This window comes from Colletotrichum abscissum (genome assembly GCF_030869225.1).
Source record: "Colletotrichum abscissum strain IMI 504890 chromosome Unknown Scaffold_44.1, whole genome shotgun sequence".
Taxonomy (NCBI): Eukaryota; Fungi; Ascomycota; class Sordariomycetes; order Glomerellales; family Glomerellaceae; genus Colletotrichum; species Colletotrichum abscissum.
The window spans coordinates 291,041-307,623 of NW_026850365.1; the positions used below are offsets into that span (position 1 = coordinate 291,041).

General features: G+C 52.2%; 6 protein-coding genes across 6 annotated transcripts; 3 read left to right on the top strand and 3 right to left on the bottom strand.

Annotated features, from left to right (window-relative positions):
* Positions 1-745: 745 nt before the first annotated feature.
* Positions 746-2,543, top strand: CABS01_13381 (cytochrome P450 monooxygenase; the record flags this gene model as incomplete). Its single annotated transcript, XM_060546724.1, has 2 exons — positions 746-1,765; positions 1,830-2,543. The coding sequence occupies 2 exons, from the start codon at positions 746-748 to the stop codon at positions 2,541-2,543; spliced, it is 1,734 nt and encodes a 577-aa protein (XP_060395056.1).
* Positions 2,544-2,961: 418 nt separating this feature from the next.
* On the bottom strand, positions 2,962-5,193 carry CABS01_13382 (kinesin motor domain-containing protein; the record flags this gene model as incomplete). Its single annotated transcript, XM_060546725.1, has 2 exons — positions 2,962-4,919; positions 4,983-5,193. 2 exons carry the CDS (start codon positions 5,191-5,193, stop codon positions 2,962-2,964), a joined length of 2,169 nt encoding a protein of 722 aa, XP_060395057.1.
* Positions 5,194-5,774: 581 nt separating this feature from the next.
* CABS01_13383 (altered inheritance 24) lies at positions 5,775-7,034 on the top strand (the record flags this gene model as incomplete). The annotated part of the gene is made up of 3 exons (XM_060546726.1): positions 5,775-5,949; positions 6,014-6,132; positions 6,189-7,034. 3 exons carry the CDS (start codon positions 5,775-5,777, stop codon positions 7,032-7,034), a joined length of 1,140 nt encoding a protein of 379 aa, XP_060395058.1.
* Positions 7,035-9,009: 1,975 nt separating this feature from the next.
* Positions 9,010-10,658, top strand: CABS01_13384 (major facilitator superfamily transporter; the record flags this gene model as incomplete). The annotated part of the gene is made up of 3 exons (XM_060546727.1): positions 9,010-9,540; positions 9,600-10,174; positions 10,226-10,658. 3 exons carry the CDS (start codon positions 9,010-9,012, stop codon positions 10,656-10,658), a joined length of 1,539 nt encoding a protein of 512 aa, XP_060395059.1.
* A 1,336-nt stretch (positions 10,659-11,994) lies between these two features.
* CABS01_13385 (uncharacterized protein) lies at positions 11,995-12,455 on the bottom strand (the record flags this gene model as incomplete). Its single annotated transcript, XM_060546728.1, has 2 exons — positions 11,995-12,279; positions 12,354-12,455. The coding sequence occupies 2 exons, from the start codon at positions 12,453-12,455 to the stop codon at positions 11,995-11,997; spliced, it is 387 nt and encodes a 128-aa protein (XP_060395060.1).
* A 643-nt stretch (positions 12,456-13,098) lies between these two features.
* Positions 13,099-15,560, bottom strand: CABS01_13386 (fungal specific transcription factor; the record flags this gene model as incomplete). Its single annotated transcript, XM_060546729.1, has 6 exons — positions 13,099-13,468; positions 13,823-14,286; positions 14,335-14,639; positions 14,713-15,160; positions 15,458-15,481; positions 15,540-15,560. The coding sequence occupies 6 exons, from the start codon at positions 15,558-15,560 to the stop codon at positions 13,099-13,101; spliced, it is 1,632 nt and encodes a 543-aa protein (XP_060395061.1).
* Positions 15,561-16,583: the final 1,023 nt, after the last annotated feature.

Genomic DNA, 16,583 nt, shown 5'->3' on the forward strand with positions numbered 1-16,583 from the left:
AGTTCAATGCGTCACTTTGGTTCATCTCGGAATTTCATCTTTAACCCGGAAACCTATTCCCTAACTTCTCAATCCTTTGTAGCTTTGTTTACAGTCAAAAGTTAAGGCCTCGCAACGTTGGTGGTCAAGTCAATGTCAATACAGGCTTAGACATATGCGTGGTCACCAACCCTTGGCTCGGTCTACATTTTCGACGTGTAAGAACTGCTGGCTAGTACGGCAGTTGTCACATGCAACGAGTGTACGTTCTGCGCAGCAATCGCAATAGATTATGTTTAATGCGACTCCTCGAGAGCCGAATGGGCACATAGATTCATAATGGGTACCTGTATGCCAACTGGGAGGCCTGTATCGTAGTTCGGACTCGGTGTCGGAGTCGGACTAAGCCCTATCATAGCATACTTACTTACCTCATCTAAGTACCATTTGAGCAAGGAGAGGACACTAGACAATCTGGATTATTTGAGACACCTACCCTGTAGTCGAGTCAACCGTGAGGCTTTCCATCGGCAGCGGAACCGATGAAGTGTCCGTGGTTGTTCTGCTTGGACAGTGGTAGTGGACAAAGAGTTCGGAGAGTTGCCGCGATTTTTGGCAGCTGCCTTTTGACATCTGAAAAAATCCTTTTCCCATATTACATCAGTATCTACTTAACGTGGTGCGCATCTGCCACCCCGAAGTGTAGCGACTGACTTAAACCAACTCCAAAGTTACAAGCTTGACCATTGAAGAGCCGAAGCCCAAGATGTTTTCTTTCAACTCTGGCCTGCAATACTGTGTTGTCGTTGCCATTTTCGCAATGACACTACTTTATCTCTTGCACCGCTCTCTTCTACCCAAACCCATTCCAGGAATACCTCACAACAAACATGCGGCCAAGAACATCATGGGAGACATTGACTCTTTCCTCGTCAGCCAAGGACAAGGCATCTCGATGTTCAGATGGGTCGCAGCCCAAGCCGAGAACCTCCAATCGCCCATCATCCAGCTATTTATGAGGCCCCTTTCTCCCCCTACGGTTATCGTCACAGACTTCCGCGAAGCAGAGGACATATCCATGAGACGGTACAAGGAATTCGACCGAACCGATTTCTTGCGGTACATCTCTCAGCCACTGATGCCCCAGTTTCACATGATGATGAAGAGCGACGACCCCATGTTCAAGAGGCAGCGGAAATGGCTACAGGACCTGATGACTCCTGCTTTCCTGCACGGTGTTGTGGCTAAGCCCATCTATGAGAGCGTTCAGCAGGTGGTTGAGCTTTGGGAGAACAAGGCCCGCCTTGCCGACGGCCACCCCTTTGAAGCTTTCAACGACATTTATTTCGGGGCATTTGATGCCGTCCTGGCATTCTCGTACAGCAGCAACTTTCAACACATGACGCTGCCGGGTCGACTGCAGCTGATCTCGGCCCTCAACCACATAGAACGCCCAGCCATGGCCGGCTTACCGGTAGTCTTTCCGGAGAGTGAACAGAGCGAAGTCATTAGGGCGATGCTGCAACTAGCCGAAACGGTCGAGGAAACGAGAAAAGCGGTTCTGCCATGGCTTCGATCATGGTACATCCACCAGACCCCTCGGATCAAGACCGCCAAGAGAATTAGAGATGAATCTATCAATCACGAACTTGAGACGGCCGTGAAGAGACTCGAGGCCAATGAATCTGCGTGCTCGGCGCTTGACCACATGGTTTATAGGGAGAAGCGGGTAGCCGAGAAGGAAGGCAGGGCCCCTGTCTACAACTCTATTGGTATGCAGAGCGAAGTAAGTCACCGCATCGACACACGATTCAATGCAGGAGGTCCAGCATACTAATCACGATGCCCAGGCGTTTGGCTTCTTGCTAGCCGGGCATGAGACGACAGCTACAACCTTTGGCTGGGGCATCAAATACCTCACAGACAACCCAGACGCCCAACGACGACTGCGCGAAGCCCTCCGCCAGTGCTTGCCCGTCGCGGTAGAACAGAGACGGAACCCGACCCACGAAGAAATTATAAAGACTATCATCCCCTACCTCGATGCAACCATCGAAGAAATCCTCCGTTTCGCTGGGACGACTTCGGTCACGGACCGTGAAGCGATGCAGGATACGACGGTCCTCGGCCATCATATTCCCAAGGGCACAAACGTGATGATGGTGACAATTGGCAAGAGCATCCTCAAACCCGCCTTCGAAATTCCCGATACTCTACGGTCCAAGACAGCGCTCGACGCGTCGAGTCGGGTTCGAAGCTGGGAGTCATCGCCTTATCCTGTGGAGGACTTCAAACCCGAGCGATGGCTGGTCAAATCAGATAAGGACCCCGAGAAGACATTGTATGATGCCACGGCGGGGCCGCAGATGGCCTTTGGGCTCGGGCCTAGAGCATGCTTCGGGCGGAGACTGGCGTATCTGGAGCTCCGCATGTTGACCGCGTTGCTGATCTGGAACTTTGACTTTTTGTCGTGTCCTCCTGAGTTGTCCGACTATAGAGGCTACGACGGTTTGACGGTCAAGCCTCGGCAATGCTACGTCAAGCTATCGAAGATCACATTGTAAGGTCTTTTTCAAGGCCATCGCGAGGTAGCCTAGATTTTGACATGGTAGAGAGCCGAAGACCCTTTACCTAAGGACGTACATGTACATTATGTCACGCATATGAGGGAGGCGATCCCGGCCTCTCAGCCGCCTTGAATAGTGACGAAAGACATACACTGCAACGTGTATGCATAGACAGAACCAGTAGACTGAAAGGCGTCACACAATGAAAGGCATGGCACAGTGACTTGACGAGAACGAATTGCTTATCTAGTATGCTTTGACCTGAAGGATTCTCGCCACAATATGCAACGTTCTGTAAGCAACCTGTTTCTCAAGGCCACCGCGGCCTGTATGCTGAACTCCAGAAACACCATGCCCAATGCACCTATAGCCGCCCGATGCGCCATGCTAGGTAGGATATCACTCGCTTCAGCCTTCAAATGGCTAGTCCAACAAGGCCGTCGTAAGCACGCTCGACGGTCCGACCACCCATTCCAGGAATGGTCTTCAGCTGCGCCAAGGTCTCAATCTCGGCGTCTTCCTCATCCGCCAAGTGTTCCAAGTAATCAACGAGGTCCTGGGCCTTCTTCGAACCGAATCCGTGCAAGCCCTTGATCTGGGCAAGGTCTCGCGAGTTGACGATGCTCAACAAGTTCTGGGTTCGGGGAGAGGCTGGCCCGGCCGGGTCGGGAAGGACCATTTTGGGAGGCTTGGCGGGCTTTGCCTTTCGGCTCTTCGTCTTCGCGGCAACGTCCACAAAACTCATGTCCTCGTCTCCTCTGTCTTGTTGGTACTCCTCGTCACTGTCTTCGGCAGCGATTCTTCTACGCTTCTTCTCGTGTCCGTTCCGAGGAGAGGATGACACTGGCAGAGACTCGATGGGAAGCATGTTTCCAAGCTTGACCCTCAACTTCTCAATCTTGCCCAATAGCTTGGCCTGGCCTGGGAAGAAAGGAAGGGCCTCCTCGTACATCTGAAGCGCCACAACATCATTACCAGTCTCTTTGGCCTGCCTAGCAGCCAGCAAGAAGCGTAGGCCCTCTGAGCGACCATCGTCGCGTTCCCGCTCCTCATTCGCAATCCGGCGTTCCAGTGCTTCCAACCGTCGCCGCACGGCATCGTTGATATCGGGGTGAGCAGGTGCAGGTGCAGGCTCTGCCGTTTTGTTCTCCCTAGATGCGAGGATCTCGCTGACCTTTTTCTCGACGATGGCCTCCAACTGCTCTGCAGAGATGGAAAGCTTTTGTTCGGCTGGTTGAGCTGGCTGGGTTGGTTGAGCAATCAGGGAGGACTGCGACGGCCGTGCAAGTTTGCTAGCCTTGGCTGGCAATTCGCGTTCGACGAGGGGCTTCCGGGTCTGCGTCATGTTGGCAGTCGGTCGGACGGGGACAGCAGACTTGCTACGGTCGGTGTACACATTAAAAAGCTTGACCGGTCGCGTCAGATCGGCAGCTTTTTCGGTTGCCTTGGCTGCAATAGTGCCACTGTGAATGTTGTGGGCATTGGATAAGGGGCGGAGGGGTTGTCGTAGAGTGGATGTAGAACTTCCTGAGTTTGTACGCGGGACTTGCTTGAAGACGACTTCATTCTCAATTTCGCGGACCTCGATGCGCTTGGCTCTCGAGCTGACATTCAAGCTGCTCAGAGTGTCCAGATGGTAGCTCCGGATTGGGGCCAGGTTCAGGATCATGACCGTGATGCCGTTGTTCTGGCCTAGACTGAGGATGCGCGTCATCTTTGACTCGCGGTAAGGAATCCGTTTGTCCCCTCGTGAGATGGCGTCGATGCACTGGGACAGGACGAAAAGACTTTTGTTGATGGCAGCAGACTCTACCAGTCTCTCCTTTCCATTGTCGGTACGGCGGTTGTCTTCTGAGCCAGCCAAGTCAATGGCTGAGGCCACGCTTTCGCGGACCTGGTCTCCCGTCGTTTGGGTCACCTTGATTCTCATGATGGCATGGCTTCGACTGCTGTGGGCGTTGAGTTTCGTTGATGCCGTGACGCGGTTGTTATTCGCTTCGATATAGAGTCGGGAAAAGTCCTGAAGATCCTCGCAGGCGCGTTCGGACAGACCCACTACCATCGTCTTGCCATCTTTTTCGCGGAGGGGAAGGCCAGAGGGCTGACGTTTCTCGGGAGGTTCGAATAGGTCAAAAACCTTGTCGTTGTATATCTCGTAGTATGATAAGACAACGTCGACGGTGGTCTGGCCGCCGGTGTCCTTGGCGATCTTCTTCCCGCGCCGATACACACCGCTTAATAGCCGCGGGATGACACCGCGATCTGCCAGCTTCAGTCCACCTCTCATGGTGTGCGTCTTACCTGTTCCGGTGACTCCATAGGCAAAGATGGTGACATCGAGGCCTTGGAAGAGTGCCTTAATGTGTGGTGCCACTGCTCAAGTTAGTATGACCGATGTCTCTCGATGATTCGTATCTAGCGTAAAGGTATCCGTACCCTCTGCTGTGAAGAGTGCGTCCTGTGTCGTCGATTGGTCGTAGACGCTGGTGAAGGCGAAGGAGAACTCCTCGCTCTCGTTCTTCGGACTTGGGATCTTGACCAGCGTGGCTGGCTTGCCCGGCTCAGTGCTGTCCGCGCGGACAATGACGTCCTTATCCAGCTCCTTTTCGAGGAGGGGACGGATACGCGCGACCACACGAACCGACATGGTGAGGCCAGACCGACTTTCGACTCGATAGTGAGGGTGGCAGCAGCCCAAGCCAGCAGGAATGAGAAGATGTCGAAGCCGATACTCGGGGGTGTGATGTCGGAGTTCGGAGTCGACGCGACGTGTCGAGGTTGGTTCGACAAGAAGACTTTTGTGGTGTTTGAACCGTGTTCGTGACTTATTCAATGTTGTGCAAGGAATATGGAAGGTTTGCACTGAGGCCTTGTCAACAGGGGTGTGGACATGGGCTGTTGCTGGGGTGATTGCGCTAATCTCCTCCAAGCGAATGAAACGAATCTCCAGCCCCACTAAAACCTTCGAGCTTTGACATTGGCAGGAACATCCAGATACGTACTCCCCACCTCACGTGCCACTACGTATTCCCCAGGGACCTACAGACACGTAGTCTTCGGCACGGGATGTTATTGACCCGGGATGAAGCTCCGGGATTTTGCCGTTAGCTCGGCGCAAGGTCGGCAGCCCTCCAAATTCCTGATGGAGCACCGCAGAGGGCGACAGCTGCTGGAGCTTCCAAGTCACGATCCGAACGACCGACGTCATCAGCCTCCCAGATGTCCGCCATGCGCGCCCAATTGCCCTTTCTGAGGACGGCGCAAGGTGTGCGAGCTGGTCGATTGCCTTCTTACGTCTGCAGGCAATGTAGAGGCATCCAGATCAGCGCTGCGCCGACGACTGAAGCGCCCAAGGTTGGCGGGGATGTCTTTGGAGCTCGAGGAGCGTCGCGGGATGCCGCCGGTATGGTCAATGGTTCAATGGCATGGAAGTTGGTGCAAGAAGAATACTGACTGAATGACAACAGATGCTCGGTTCGAGGTCCTCGGATCACCATACTCCCTCCTCTCCGTCTCTCTGTCGCCGTCGCAGCAGCTTTACACCAGAAGGGGAACATTGGTAGGAGTTGCAGGCAAGGCTGAAAATGTGAGCATCGGTTCACACTCTGCCCCTCTGATCAACATCTGATCAAGAAATTACAGGCCCAATCGACACTTTCCATTCTTTCGCCCTTCACACGAGCCTTCCTCGGCGTTCCTTTCCTGTACCAACGCATTTCATCTTCAACGCCCCTCACGGCTCTGATTTCCACAAAGTCTCCCACAACGACCTTTTCCGTCCTTCACCTCGATGGTACCACCGACTACATGATCTCCCAGCGCAATGCGCTTCTTGCCTGGACGGGCCACACACTCTCCGTATCGCCGCGTATAAGCCGTGGCCTTTCGCTTGCCCACTGGGGAAGCACTCGCCTCACTGGCAGAGGCCTCGCTGCTCTGTCCTCCCTCGGTCAGGTGTACGAAGTTACCCTCGCAGAAGGCGAAGAGTTTGTCGCTCACCCCTCGCACGTCGTCGCATACGCCGTCTCTCGCAACCCTCCTTTGCCGATGCGCCTAAAGTCGAACATCCTCCGTCTCCAAATTCCCAACATCACTCGCTTCTTCCCCGAGACAAATTTCATGAAAGCGATGCGCGATACCGGTACATACAAGAATGTTGCTCGGTGGTTGTTCACTTTGAGGACGTCGCTCAGACGCACGATTTGGGGCGACCGCCTGTTCCTCCAGTTCCGCGGCCCGACAACCCTTCTCATGTCCAGCAGAGGCGTCAGAGTTGCTGATGCTCTCACCAATAAGGAGGTCAACGAGATTGCAGATGCGCCGGCTGGCGTAGTCCCAGACGCTGTTGAATTGACCACTAAGCCAAAGATCGAGGCAAAGCCCGTATCGGTCGAGCAGCCACCATCAGCCATCCATGTCGCCAGCGTATCGCGTGATGGAAAAGTCAGCTTCGAGGACGCGAAGGATCTCAAAGAGTTTGTGCGATAGAGGCGGAACCAAAATCGGAATCAAATACAGGCACCCCTGTGCCGCGAAGCAGAATTGCCATGGCAATTTGATCAGACAGCCACAAGGCTGACAAATGTAACTTTACTGTGTAATAGACAACGAAACGGTCAGGTTACAATGCTGCATGTGGATCGACCTGCAGGTTAAGTCCGGCTGCTGTAGGACATTTCCGCCGTGGGATGCTTTAGTATCGGCCGGATCTTCTTTACTCGTATTCTCGTGATGTGTCCGTATGGATAGTTATCATCTCGGAGATATGAGTTCGTTCGTCGTCCGATCCCTGGACATTTCGCTAGAATAAGCTTGATGGATGACAACTTCGGATACAAAGTCACAAAACCACGTGGTTTTGCGCCGTTGATTAATCCGGCTTAGTGGTAAACAGCCACGGAGGCTGGTATTATTGACAAGCCTGACGTTCTAAATGACACTTCGATTTCCGACCGAGCGCCGAGCACACCCTTCCGAGACAATAGAACAGTGGTGATTGGTTCAATGGTCAAAGGTGAACAGCTTGTAGCATCCCTCATTCCAATCCAGAGTCTCTCGGGCTTCGCGTTTTCATCTCAAGACCGAGCCATAAAGTCCCTTTCCGGGACCCCCACCCCGGAACACGGCTCCGGGCTGGGGTACGAGGCGGGATCTTGCAGCCAAGGCGGGTTCTCATGAAGAAGATGATTTTGAAGATGCCAAGAGTCTTGATCAGGAACATTGAACCTATGAAGAATCATGAGGAGCATGAGCCTGGCCATTCTCCAAGTTTGCAGAATTAATCACTCTACTGGCCTAGGAGTAATTGAAGAAGCTCCCCTGTTGCACGAAAAAGATGATCACCTAGCTGTAAATGGGATGAAGCCTCACCGACTCTCCAAACGCTAAGCGAAGATCAGCAACCAAGTTCTCCTCGCTCACTTGAAAGTTGAAACCGCACTGGTTGATTGATCTAAGACGGGGTAAAAGCGACTGACCTAGCGGCCGATATTCGTTTCCGTGAATCACAAGCGCACGTTCCCACCGCGAGACTCCCAAATGACACTGCGACAGGCGACAAGCTCACAAAGCTAAGAGATGACTACTCAAGTACATTCGTCACCACAACAGCTGGCCATACCTTAGTTGAGCCGCTTGGAAGCAAGCGGTCCAACCTTTCCCCATTCTCTGCCTAACGGCTTAGGTTTTCACATTTCTCGAGTGGACAGAGGGGCCTTCGGCCGGTAAGTCGCTTGTTATATCCGGCCCGCTAAGCTAAGGGTCGCCTACCCCTCCCCAGGATCTTGGTATCCAGAATTGCGGTGATCCAGAAGGGCATGGCGTTTAGAACCGAACATGGGTTTGTCTGGAGTCTTCTGCATTCTCCGAGTCTAACCCCCCAAAACAATCTTGTTTCTTTACGCTTGAAGGACGAGAACTGCGCGAGAGGAGCTTATGCCAACATTTGTTGATTCCATGTCTATGTTCGATTAATAATTGTCCGTCACTTGAGCCGCACCATGGAACTTGTCGTGGAGTGTGGAAATACTTTCTTCATTCGGATATAGGCAGGGCCACAGAGAATAAGAACAACACGAACTGCTGCTACTGATCGTGCTGGTATTACCTTGGACTACTTGATATAGTCCCATGTTTAGCCGACCAAGAAGCAAGCAATCTCGTTGAGCTATTCACCGACGATACGAAACGACGCGATAGTTCGCCCCACAAGCATTGCTCGCACCCAAGGGGCCCAAGGGAGTTTCTTTTCTAATCTCATCAAGGAACTTTTCGCCAACAAGATCTGCGCCCACGGACTGAAAGGCGGCGCTGGCCATCGACGCTTCACTCGAAGCCACTTGAGAGAAAATATCGAGAAAGGGAGCAATACAAACCAATACGAAGCGGCAACCCGTCCGTGTCACAAAAGTTCGCTGAGGAAAACAGTCGCAACAACACCAGTTCAACCCCAGAATCCACGGCCATGCCGCGCTCTCAACACGCCCTCTCAACATCGTCCAACTCGTCAACCGTCATGGACAGGTCCACCGCGCCCGCAGACCCAGAAAAGTCGGACCACATCCCCTACGAGTCCTCCTCCTCCGCCCGCCAATCCCTAGATCGCATTCCCTCGCAGCAGCGCGACACCGAGGCCAACATCTACCCAGAACCCGCCAACGTCGTCGAGGCCGATCTCGAAAAGGGCGGCTTGGCGCACGCGACAGCAACGCAAGATGCCAAGGCCGATGGCCCGGTCGGTGGTGATGCACCGTCACCGCCCGCGGCCGGCCCGCCGCCGGGGATGAACCCGGCTGACTTTCCCGACGGCGGCGCCCAGGCTTGGCTTGTTGTCTTTGGAGGGTGGTGCGCGCTGTTCTGTACTTTTGGGTTGATCAACTGCGTCGGCGTCTTCCAGGCGTATTATGTGTCTGGTCCCCTCAGCTCGTATCCTTCGTCGACTGTCGCGTGGATCACCAGTCTGCAGGTCTGGGTAATGACCTTTATGGGCGTCATTGTAAGTTTCCCCCGGAGAGCCTCTTCGCCGCTGTCTCGATAGCTGACGATTCGCTCTAGTTTGGCCGTTTGTATGACACATTCGGCCCCAAGTACCTCCTCTACTGCGGTACCGTCGTCTACGTCTTCGGTCTGATGATGACCTCGCTGTCAACGCAGTACTACCAATTCATCCTCGCCCAGAGTCTCGTCTCGTCCATCGGCTCGAGCGCGTGCTTCAACGCCTGCATGTCGTCCGTGACCTCGTGGTTCTTCAGGAGACGCGCAGCCGCATTTGGCATCATGGTCTCCGGCTCCTCGCTCGGCGGCGTCATCCTACCCATCATGATGTCCAAGATGATTCCCCAGGTCGGCTTTCCATGGGCCATCCGCGCCGTGGCATTCCTGTTTCTGTTCTTACTCGGTATCGCGTGTCTGACAGTCAAGTCTCGGCTGCCGCCTCGCCCGCGCCCATTCGTCTTCAAAGAATACGTCGATGGTCTGCGTGAGCCGCCCATGGCTATCACAGTATGCGCATTGTTCCTCTTCTTCCTCGGCATGTTTTTGCCTTTCAACTTTGTCATCCTCCAAGCGCGTGCGCAAGGTATGGATGAGAACCTCGTCATTTACCTTTTGCCCATCATGAACGCTGTCAGGTAAGCACCTATCGCCATCATCATCTATACCATGTTACTAACAACGCGTAGCATCCTCGGTCGCATCGTTCCCGGCATTGTCGCCGACAAAGTCGGTCGGTACAACGTAATGATCTGCATTACCTTCATCAGCGCAATCTTCTGTCTCGGCCTCTGGATCCCAGGAAAGAGCAACGCCGCAATCATCGTCTTCCTCATCATCTTCGGCTTCTCCTCCGGCGGCTTCATCTCACTAGGCCCGGCCTGCATTGCCCAAATCTCCGACATTAGACAGATTGGCGTCCGCACCGGGACCGCGTTCGCCGTTCAGTCCTTTGGAGCCTTGGCTGGTAGCCCTATTGCCGGCGCCATTGTCGCGTCGCAAGGAGGCACCAACTATCTTGGGCTTCAGCTGTTCTGCGGCTTCTCGATGCTGGCGGCGGTTGGTGTTTTTATCGCGGCAAGGACTGTGCAGGTGGGATTCACGCTGAAAAAGGTTGTTTAATGGGAATTACGCTGGGTTGGAAGCGAAAGTCTAATCCTGGCATACTGCATGTCAGCAGGAGAATGAGAGTTTACCGGCCGATATGTCCGCAACCCCGATCTCCGCTCTAATCGCCGGCTCCGTTCCGGCGCCGTTTATGAGCCGTGCCCGATCCTACCTCATGATCGGCTGCGCGTCTTTCTCCCGTGTCCGGTTGCATGCGAGGAAACATAGAAAGAAACAATGGCAAAAACAATGATGAAAGAGAGTTTACATAGAATATTAGTTAATGGTGGAATAAACAACGTTGCTGTCTACAATACCTCTGGGCTTGATTCCCTACGTACACATCCCATGTAAGCTCACGCTTCTGTAGCTAAGATGTGGCTAACGAGAGGCGACAGAGAATTTTGTCAATGAAGCTTCAGCGATTGCAAGCGATATGGCCTCGACCAGTTTACATGTAATCATTGAGACGGAGTTCCCCATCTCTGCGACTCTTCGGAGCTCCGGAAGACCGCAAAGACTGCGGCTTACAAGGTCTTAATTAGATTTGAACGAGACAAACATCCTCCATAATACAAGAATTCAATGATTTAAGACCAGTTGAGATTGTTTGATCTCTCGCTTCATGTCTTGAGCTCCACCACTGTGACCTTCAGTTGCCATCTACAAGGTCTTGTACAGGCGTAGTCTCGACTTTTGGGAAATCTCTCTCGAGCTTACGACGGGAGCCATCCAAAAGTGAGCATGACCACGTGCACAATCTAGCCCGACGGGAAGAATGAAGCTCTGTTGCATCTTTTTGATTACAACCTAAGCGAGTTCTTGCAGGATCGCGATTGATTCCTCTAAGCGGTCTCGAGATCATGTCGAGTCATTAGCGATGGAGAACTTGTTGCCTTGCAAAAGTTAGCTTTGATTTGTGACCCAAAAAGGAATTTTGGAATTACCTTTGATGCCTTCTGCGACTTGGACAAGACGGTTGTAAACGGTCCTGTCGTCAATGGGGTGGGTAGCTCTTGGAATGTGAAATGACACTCTGAAAAAGGGCGACATTGAAGCAAGCAATGCCACACGTGTGGTCAAAGAGGGTGGGACTATCCTCTGACTCAGGGATCGACGCAGCGTTGATAGCGGTGTTGACAAAGAACGCCATTTGTTCGAGGTAGGAGGCAGGGCAGCATAAGTCGGGTAAGTAAGTGGTCGCGGAAGTGTCCGAAAGTCACTCGCCCCAGTGAGATCAACTTCATCCTCGTAATGGCCGTTTTCTTTCTAATAATAGGAAATATTGACGCCCAGGCCATAGGTATTACGCAGATCTGAGTGATGTTTATGAGTGAGTTGATGCGGTCCCCTAGATTGGCGACGATGCAAGGTAAGGGGGAAAGGTTGAGACTCCATATTCGGGTAGGTAAGGGACGCCGAAATGGCTTGGTATGAACCTCCTCGTTGTCTTCGATCTCTCAGCAGCTACAACGAGATTTAACTCTGACTGGCTTTCCCTGGTAATGTTGTAGACTGTTGAAATTACGGTGTCGACATTGTATTTTTCAAGGACGGCCGTGAGAGAATCAATATCAGAATAGTCTACAGCCACGAAGCGAACATTTGGGGCTGCGCCTCCGGGTTGTCCTGAGACCTAGGTGAGAACATGACTGTTAGTATTGAGTCTTATTGCTAAAATGCATGGACCATTGTCTTGTTGATAAGTACCTTTCTCGTCAGCACGATAACCTCATGAGTTCCTTGGGCCGAAATAGCTTCAACAAGATCACGGCCAGGGCCGCTGATTCCGCCAGCAATTGCCACAGCCATATTGGTCTTATCTTTCGTTATCTTACTTTCAACGAACAAAACCTTTCCTCAGTGATGGCGAAGGGGCCCAGAAAATTCAGTCTCTCCACACTGTTCGAACTTTTCGTCCTATATATGTTTGTGGATCAATGACGGCGTGTATCAAGAGCCTTGCTCATGCCAAGAGTGAAGACTCATCTCGCTCTTCGGACAACGCCAAGACGTCCGTCACATGGCAGTATTGCGGCTAGCAGCGTCATGAACCGGAGATTAAGGACAAGATTTCGGAAGCGCAAGAGTCTGAGCAGGCCATGACCAACTAGCTTAGAAATTCAACTCGGCAGCTTCCGTTAACATGGTCTGCCCCGAGTTTAGCGGTGGGATGTGCAGCTGTCGCGGACACGGGATCTCGAAGGTTTCGGGGCTCTCGGGGACCGAAGACTCTTTTGGCCCGCCCCTCCCGGCGGAGATAGATCGTTCGCTTTTACGCGATCCCAATCGTAAGTCTTCTTGACTCAAAAGTTCGGTTGTCTGTTCTTCTAGGAGAGTTTTATTCTGTTTGTTACAAAACCAATACAATAGTATGGTACTCGACTCTATGTGTCTATCGTTGATCTCGCACCCAGCCGCAAGCCTCGAGCTGGGATAGCCTGGTGAAATCCGACTAGAAGAAGCCCATGACCTGCTCCCCACCAAACATCATCTCCATGTCCTGATTAGACTGCCCGTGTTCAGCCGCCAAATGATAATTGCCCGCCATAGCATTAGCCGGATAAAATTGGGTGAGCCCCAGGGTTGACAGAGACGGGACAGACGCCCAATCTTGCTCGCTGCTTGTCTGGATGTGCTTTTCTGCAATCATATAGAGCTGTCGAGTAATGTCATAAAAGTCCTTTGCAGAAGGTGATAGATCGGCCCCATGCTCAAGGCTGTCTGCAAAGCATTTGAGTCGTTGCGTGTCGCTCGAATCTTGAGTCTCGACTATGTGGCAAAATACCACCAGGAGTGGAATAAAAGGGGTTTGGAGTAGTCTCCTGAACACACAATGGCACCTGTCAATTCCACAACGGATGATCTAGAAAATCGGCATGAATAGTGGTATTGGGCTTACCAATGGAGGTAGAGATTCACAATATGTAAGTCGCCGCTCATCAAGGGGACGCACTCAAGATGGGCGTCAATTGTCGAGCGTGCATATGCCAAGCAGTCCGGTGAGAAAGATGGCACAGAAGCTCGAGAAGTTCTTGCCCTGCATATCAGAGTTCCTGTCGTATAGTACATGACTTTGGCGGATATCGCAAGGACATTATCCAACTTCGTCGTTGGTTCGGTACTATTGGCAGGGGAAATCCTTGAGTTGACCTGATTGTACGTTACCATCATCATACTTGAACTGAGTAACAAGCTCCACGGTCGTACATACCAGATTAACGGGCTCTATCAACTTGAGATCAGCAAGCAGGCTATCTGCTCGCTCGGATAAGTCTTCCTGGGAGACAAGCTGTGCGCTTCGACTGTAGAGCAGATCGTAAATTTTGCTGTGAATTGACGCATTCTCGACCCAGAACGGCACAACTTTATCCCACAGCCTTGGTAGACAGACCAGATTGAGCCCCTTGGGTATGTCAATATCAGAGTCTCTAATCATGGAGGCTCTGCCCACGCGCAAGGCAATACTCTTTTCCAACCCGTAGACGTGCCAGAACAACAAGGCTTTGACGTTTCTCGTACTTTCGTCATCAGCAACAATAAGACTCTCGTCATGAAAGCCTGCAGCCATGCAAAGCTGCGCTGCGAAGCATATCAACCTCCATGCCAGCCACGGTTTTGCCATCTCGATGGCGTGCGTTGTCTGGGTTGTTAGTGTGGAACAAGGTCAACATATGATGGCGTGACATACGCCGAGGATCAATGCTTGTACGTTTTTGGCTTTTGCAGATAAACTGGCATCTATCGTTGCTACTGCGGCCGTGAGAGCGTCCCTGCACATTGCCCCCCAGGCGAGAGACTGTTTCCGAGGCTCAGACTGTCCCACACTGGGGGGGCAAAAGTACTCTGTGAAAAGAGAATGCAGGCCCGAGTTCACTATAATGAAGTCAATGGCAGTATAGTCGTCGACGGAGAAGTAGACGTTCCGGCAGAGGTCAATGAAGTCCGAACATGGGAGAAAACACCTCAAAACAAAAAAACTGCTGGGAGGGTTGTCTATCAACTCACAATTCTTAGCAAAGGACTTTGGACAATGACTTTGACGCAAGATACAAGTTGATCCACGTACCTTTCAGTTGTCTAAGCACACCAACGACAGCGGCTATTGGCGGCAGAGGCATGTTTCGGTAAGTTACGGGCTTCTGGGCTAAGTGTCGTTGGGAAGATCCTGCTGGGCTCTGAGATCCCACGACTCTATGCGCACTAGCAACGACATTCACGTAGCATGAGGTTCCCAACTCAATGGCCGCACTTTCTGTGAGTCTTCTTGTTGCTGCCATCTGGAATCTCAGTGAGGAAGGGCCTTCAACCGGCGGAGCTTCATCTCCTGCATCATAATCTGTGGCGACGTGAGGCGTATCCTTTACGGAGAGCGGCACTTCTAAAGGGGCCTTTTCAGGGGTCAGCCCCGAGCATGAGCATTGTGTTGACGCCGCACTCTGTTGTTGTTTGAGCAGCAAGGACTCAATATTTGCTAAGCGTTTATCCAAAAGGTCAATCTTCTCCTCGCTGCGAGCCTATTAGCCTGGAAGATGCTGCGAGGGAAGGAAAGGCTTGATCGGGAAACACACTACTGCAGGGATACATGAACCCTCTGGCGGGGAACCTTGGGCTTCTGACCAGCGCCAGTAAATGTGCAGTCCTGTGACGACTGTCGACAGTTGAAGCAAGGTACGCTTTTGTCACATCGAACCTATCAGAGTGGCTGTTAATGACTGGTGTTGATCACAGAGACAGAGACACTGATGCAGAAACTTGTGCCCCTAGAACATTGCTGCGTCTCATCTTGGAATCATTGCAACACGTCCACTTACTTTGCGCAACCGGCATAAGTCACACTAGACACATTTCTGTTAGATATGTACTTAAGTAGGACCACAATCGATCTTTGCTTACCGCAGTTGCCCTTGAGTCCATGTCAGCTATTCGGGCTTGAATGCAACTGCCTCAAGCTGTGTCGAGTTGTTGGGGCAAGAGTCGTGGAATCTCCTTCGGACTCCTCGGCCGCCATTGCCTGGACTCAGTGACATCCCGTCGGTGGGAGTGTAGTATCGGCCTCCGAGGAGACCGAGCAGGGATGTGTGCACAAATTTCCATTTCCGTCTGTGGGCCAGATCCGAGATCTGAACGAGCAAGGGGTGCGGAGCAGTCCGCCCGGCGCTCGGCCCTCAACTCGGCGCCGGCTGCAGACCTTGGGTACCAGTCATCTGTACTATTCATTGGTGCCATTGTGCTTGCCTGTCAATTAAAGTCAGGGTTGCTTATCGGGTGGTATTGTTCTTCGTAGAATACAGGCTGACTGGTCAGCTTTCAGCTTATTATTTTGGCTAGCTGCCTTATTCTCTTGAGATTGTAGCAATACTCCGTGAGAAAGAAATCAGTGAATTCTATGAACAACAAGGTCCAGTCTAGAGATGCCCTTGTATCCCGGTGATATCGACTGAACTTTTCTAAGTTTTGACTCCTTTGAGGCCACCCGGCTCTACAAAGAGTATTGTTTAGTGTGTCTCATCGATTTAAGTAGAACCAACGCCGTGTGACAACTTCCTCGTCACGGCAAACTGCGCTGATCAAAACGTGTAGGATCCTCGGCAACGATTGGCTGATGAACAGTCTGTTCTATGGTATCGGCTGAGATGAGGGCACCAAGATGTTTGGAGCGGGTGACTCGTCGCTTGCTGTCTTTGATTCAGCTGCAGGTACGAGAGGTGTTCTAGACAACCCCGATCAAAGGTTCCCCTGTCTCGTGGAAGAGTCAGCTGGACCGAAATCGGGTCTTCGAATTAGCGATCAACGCAAACATTGAGTCAAGATCATGGGCCCTTCGGGTTTGAGGAAGCTCAAGAAATCGCACTCGTCGGCTAAGAATGTTATTTTGCTGGCAGGAAGGGTTGAAGCAAATGAATGGGACGAATTGGACTGTATCTAGACACGGTCATT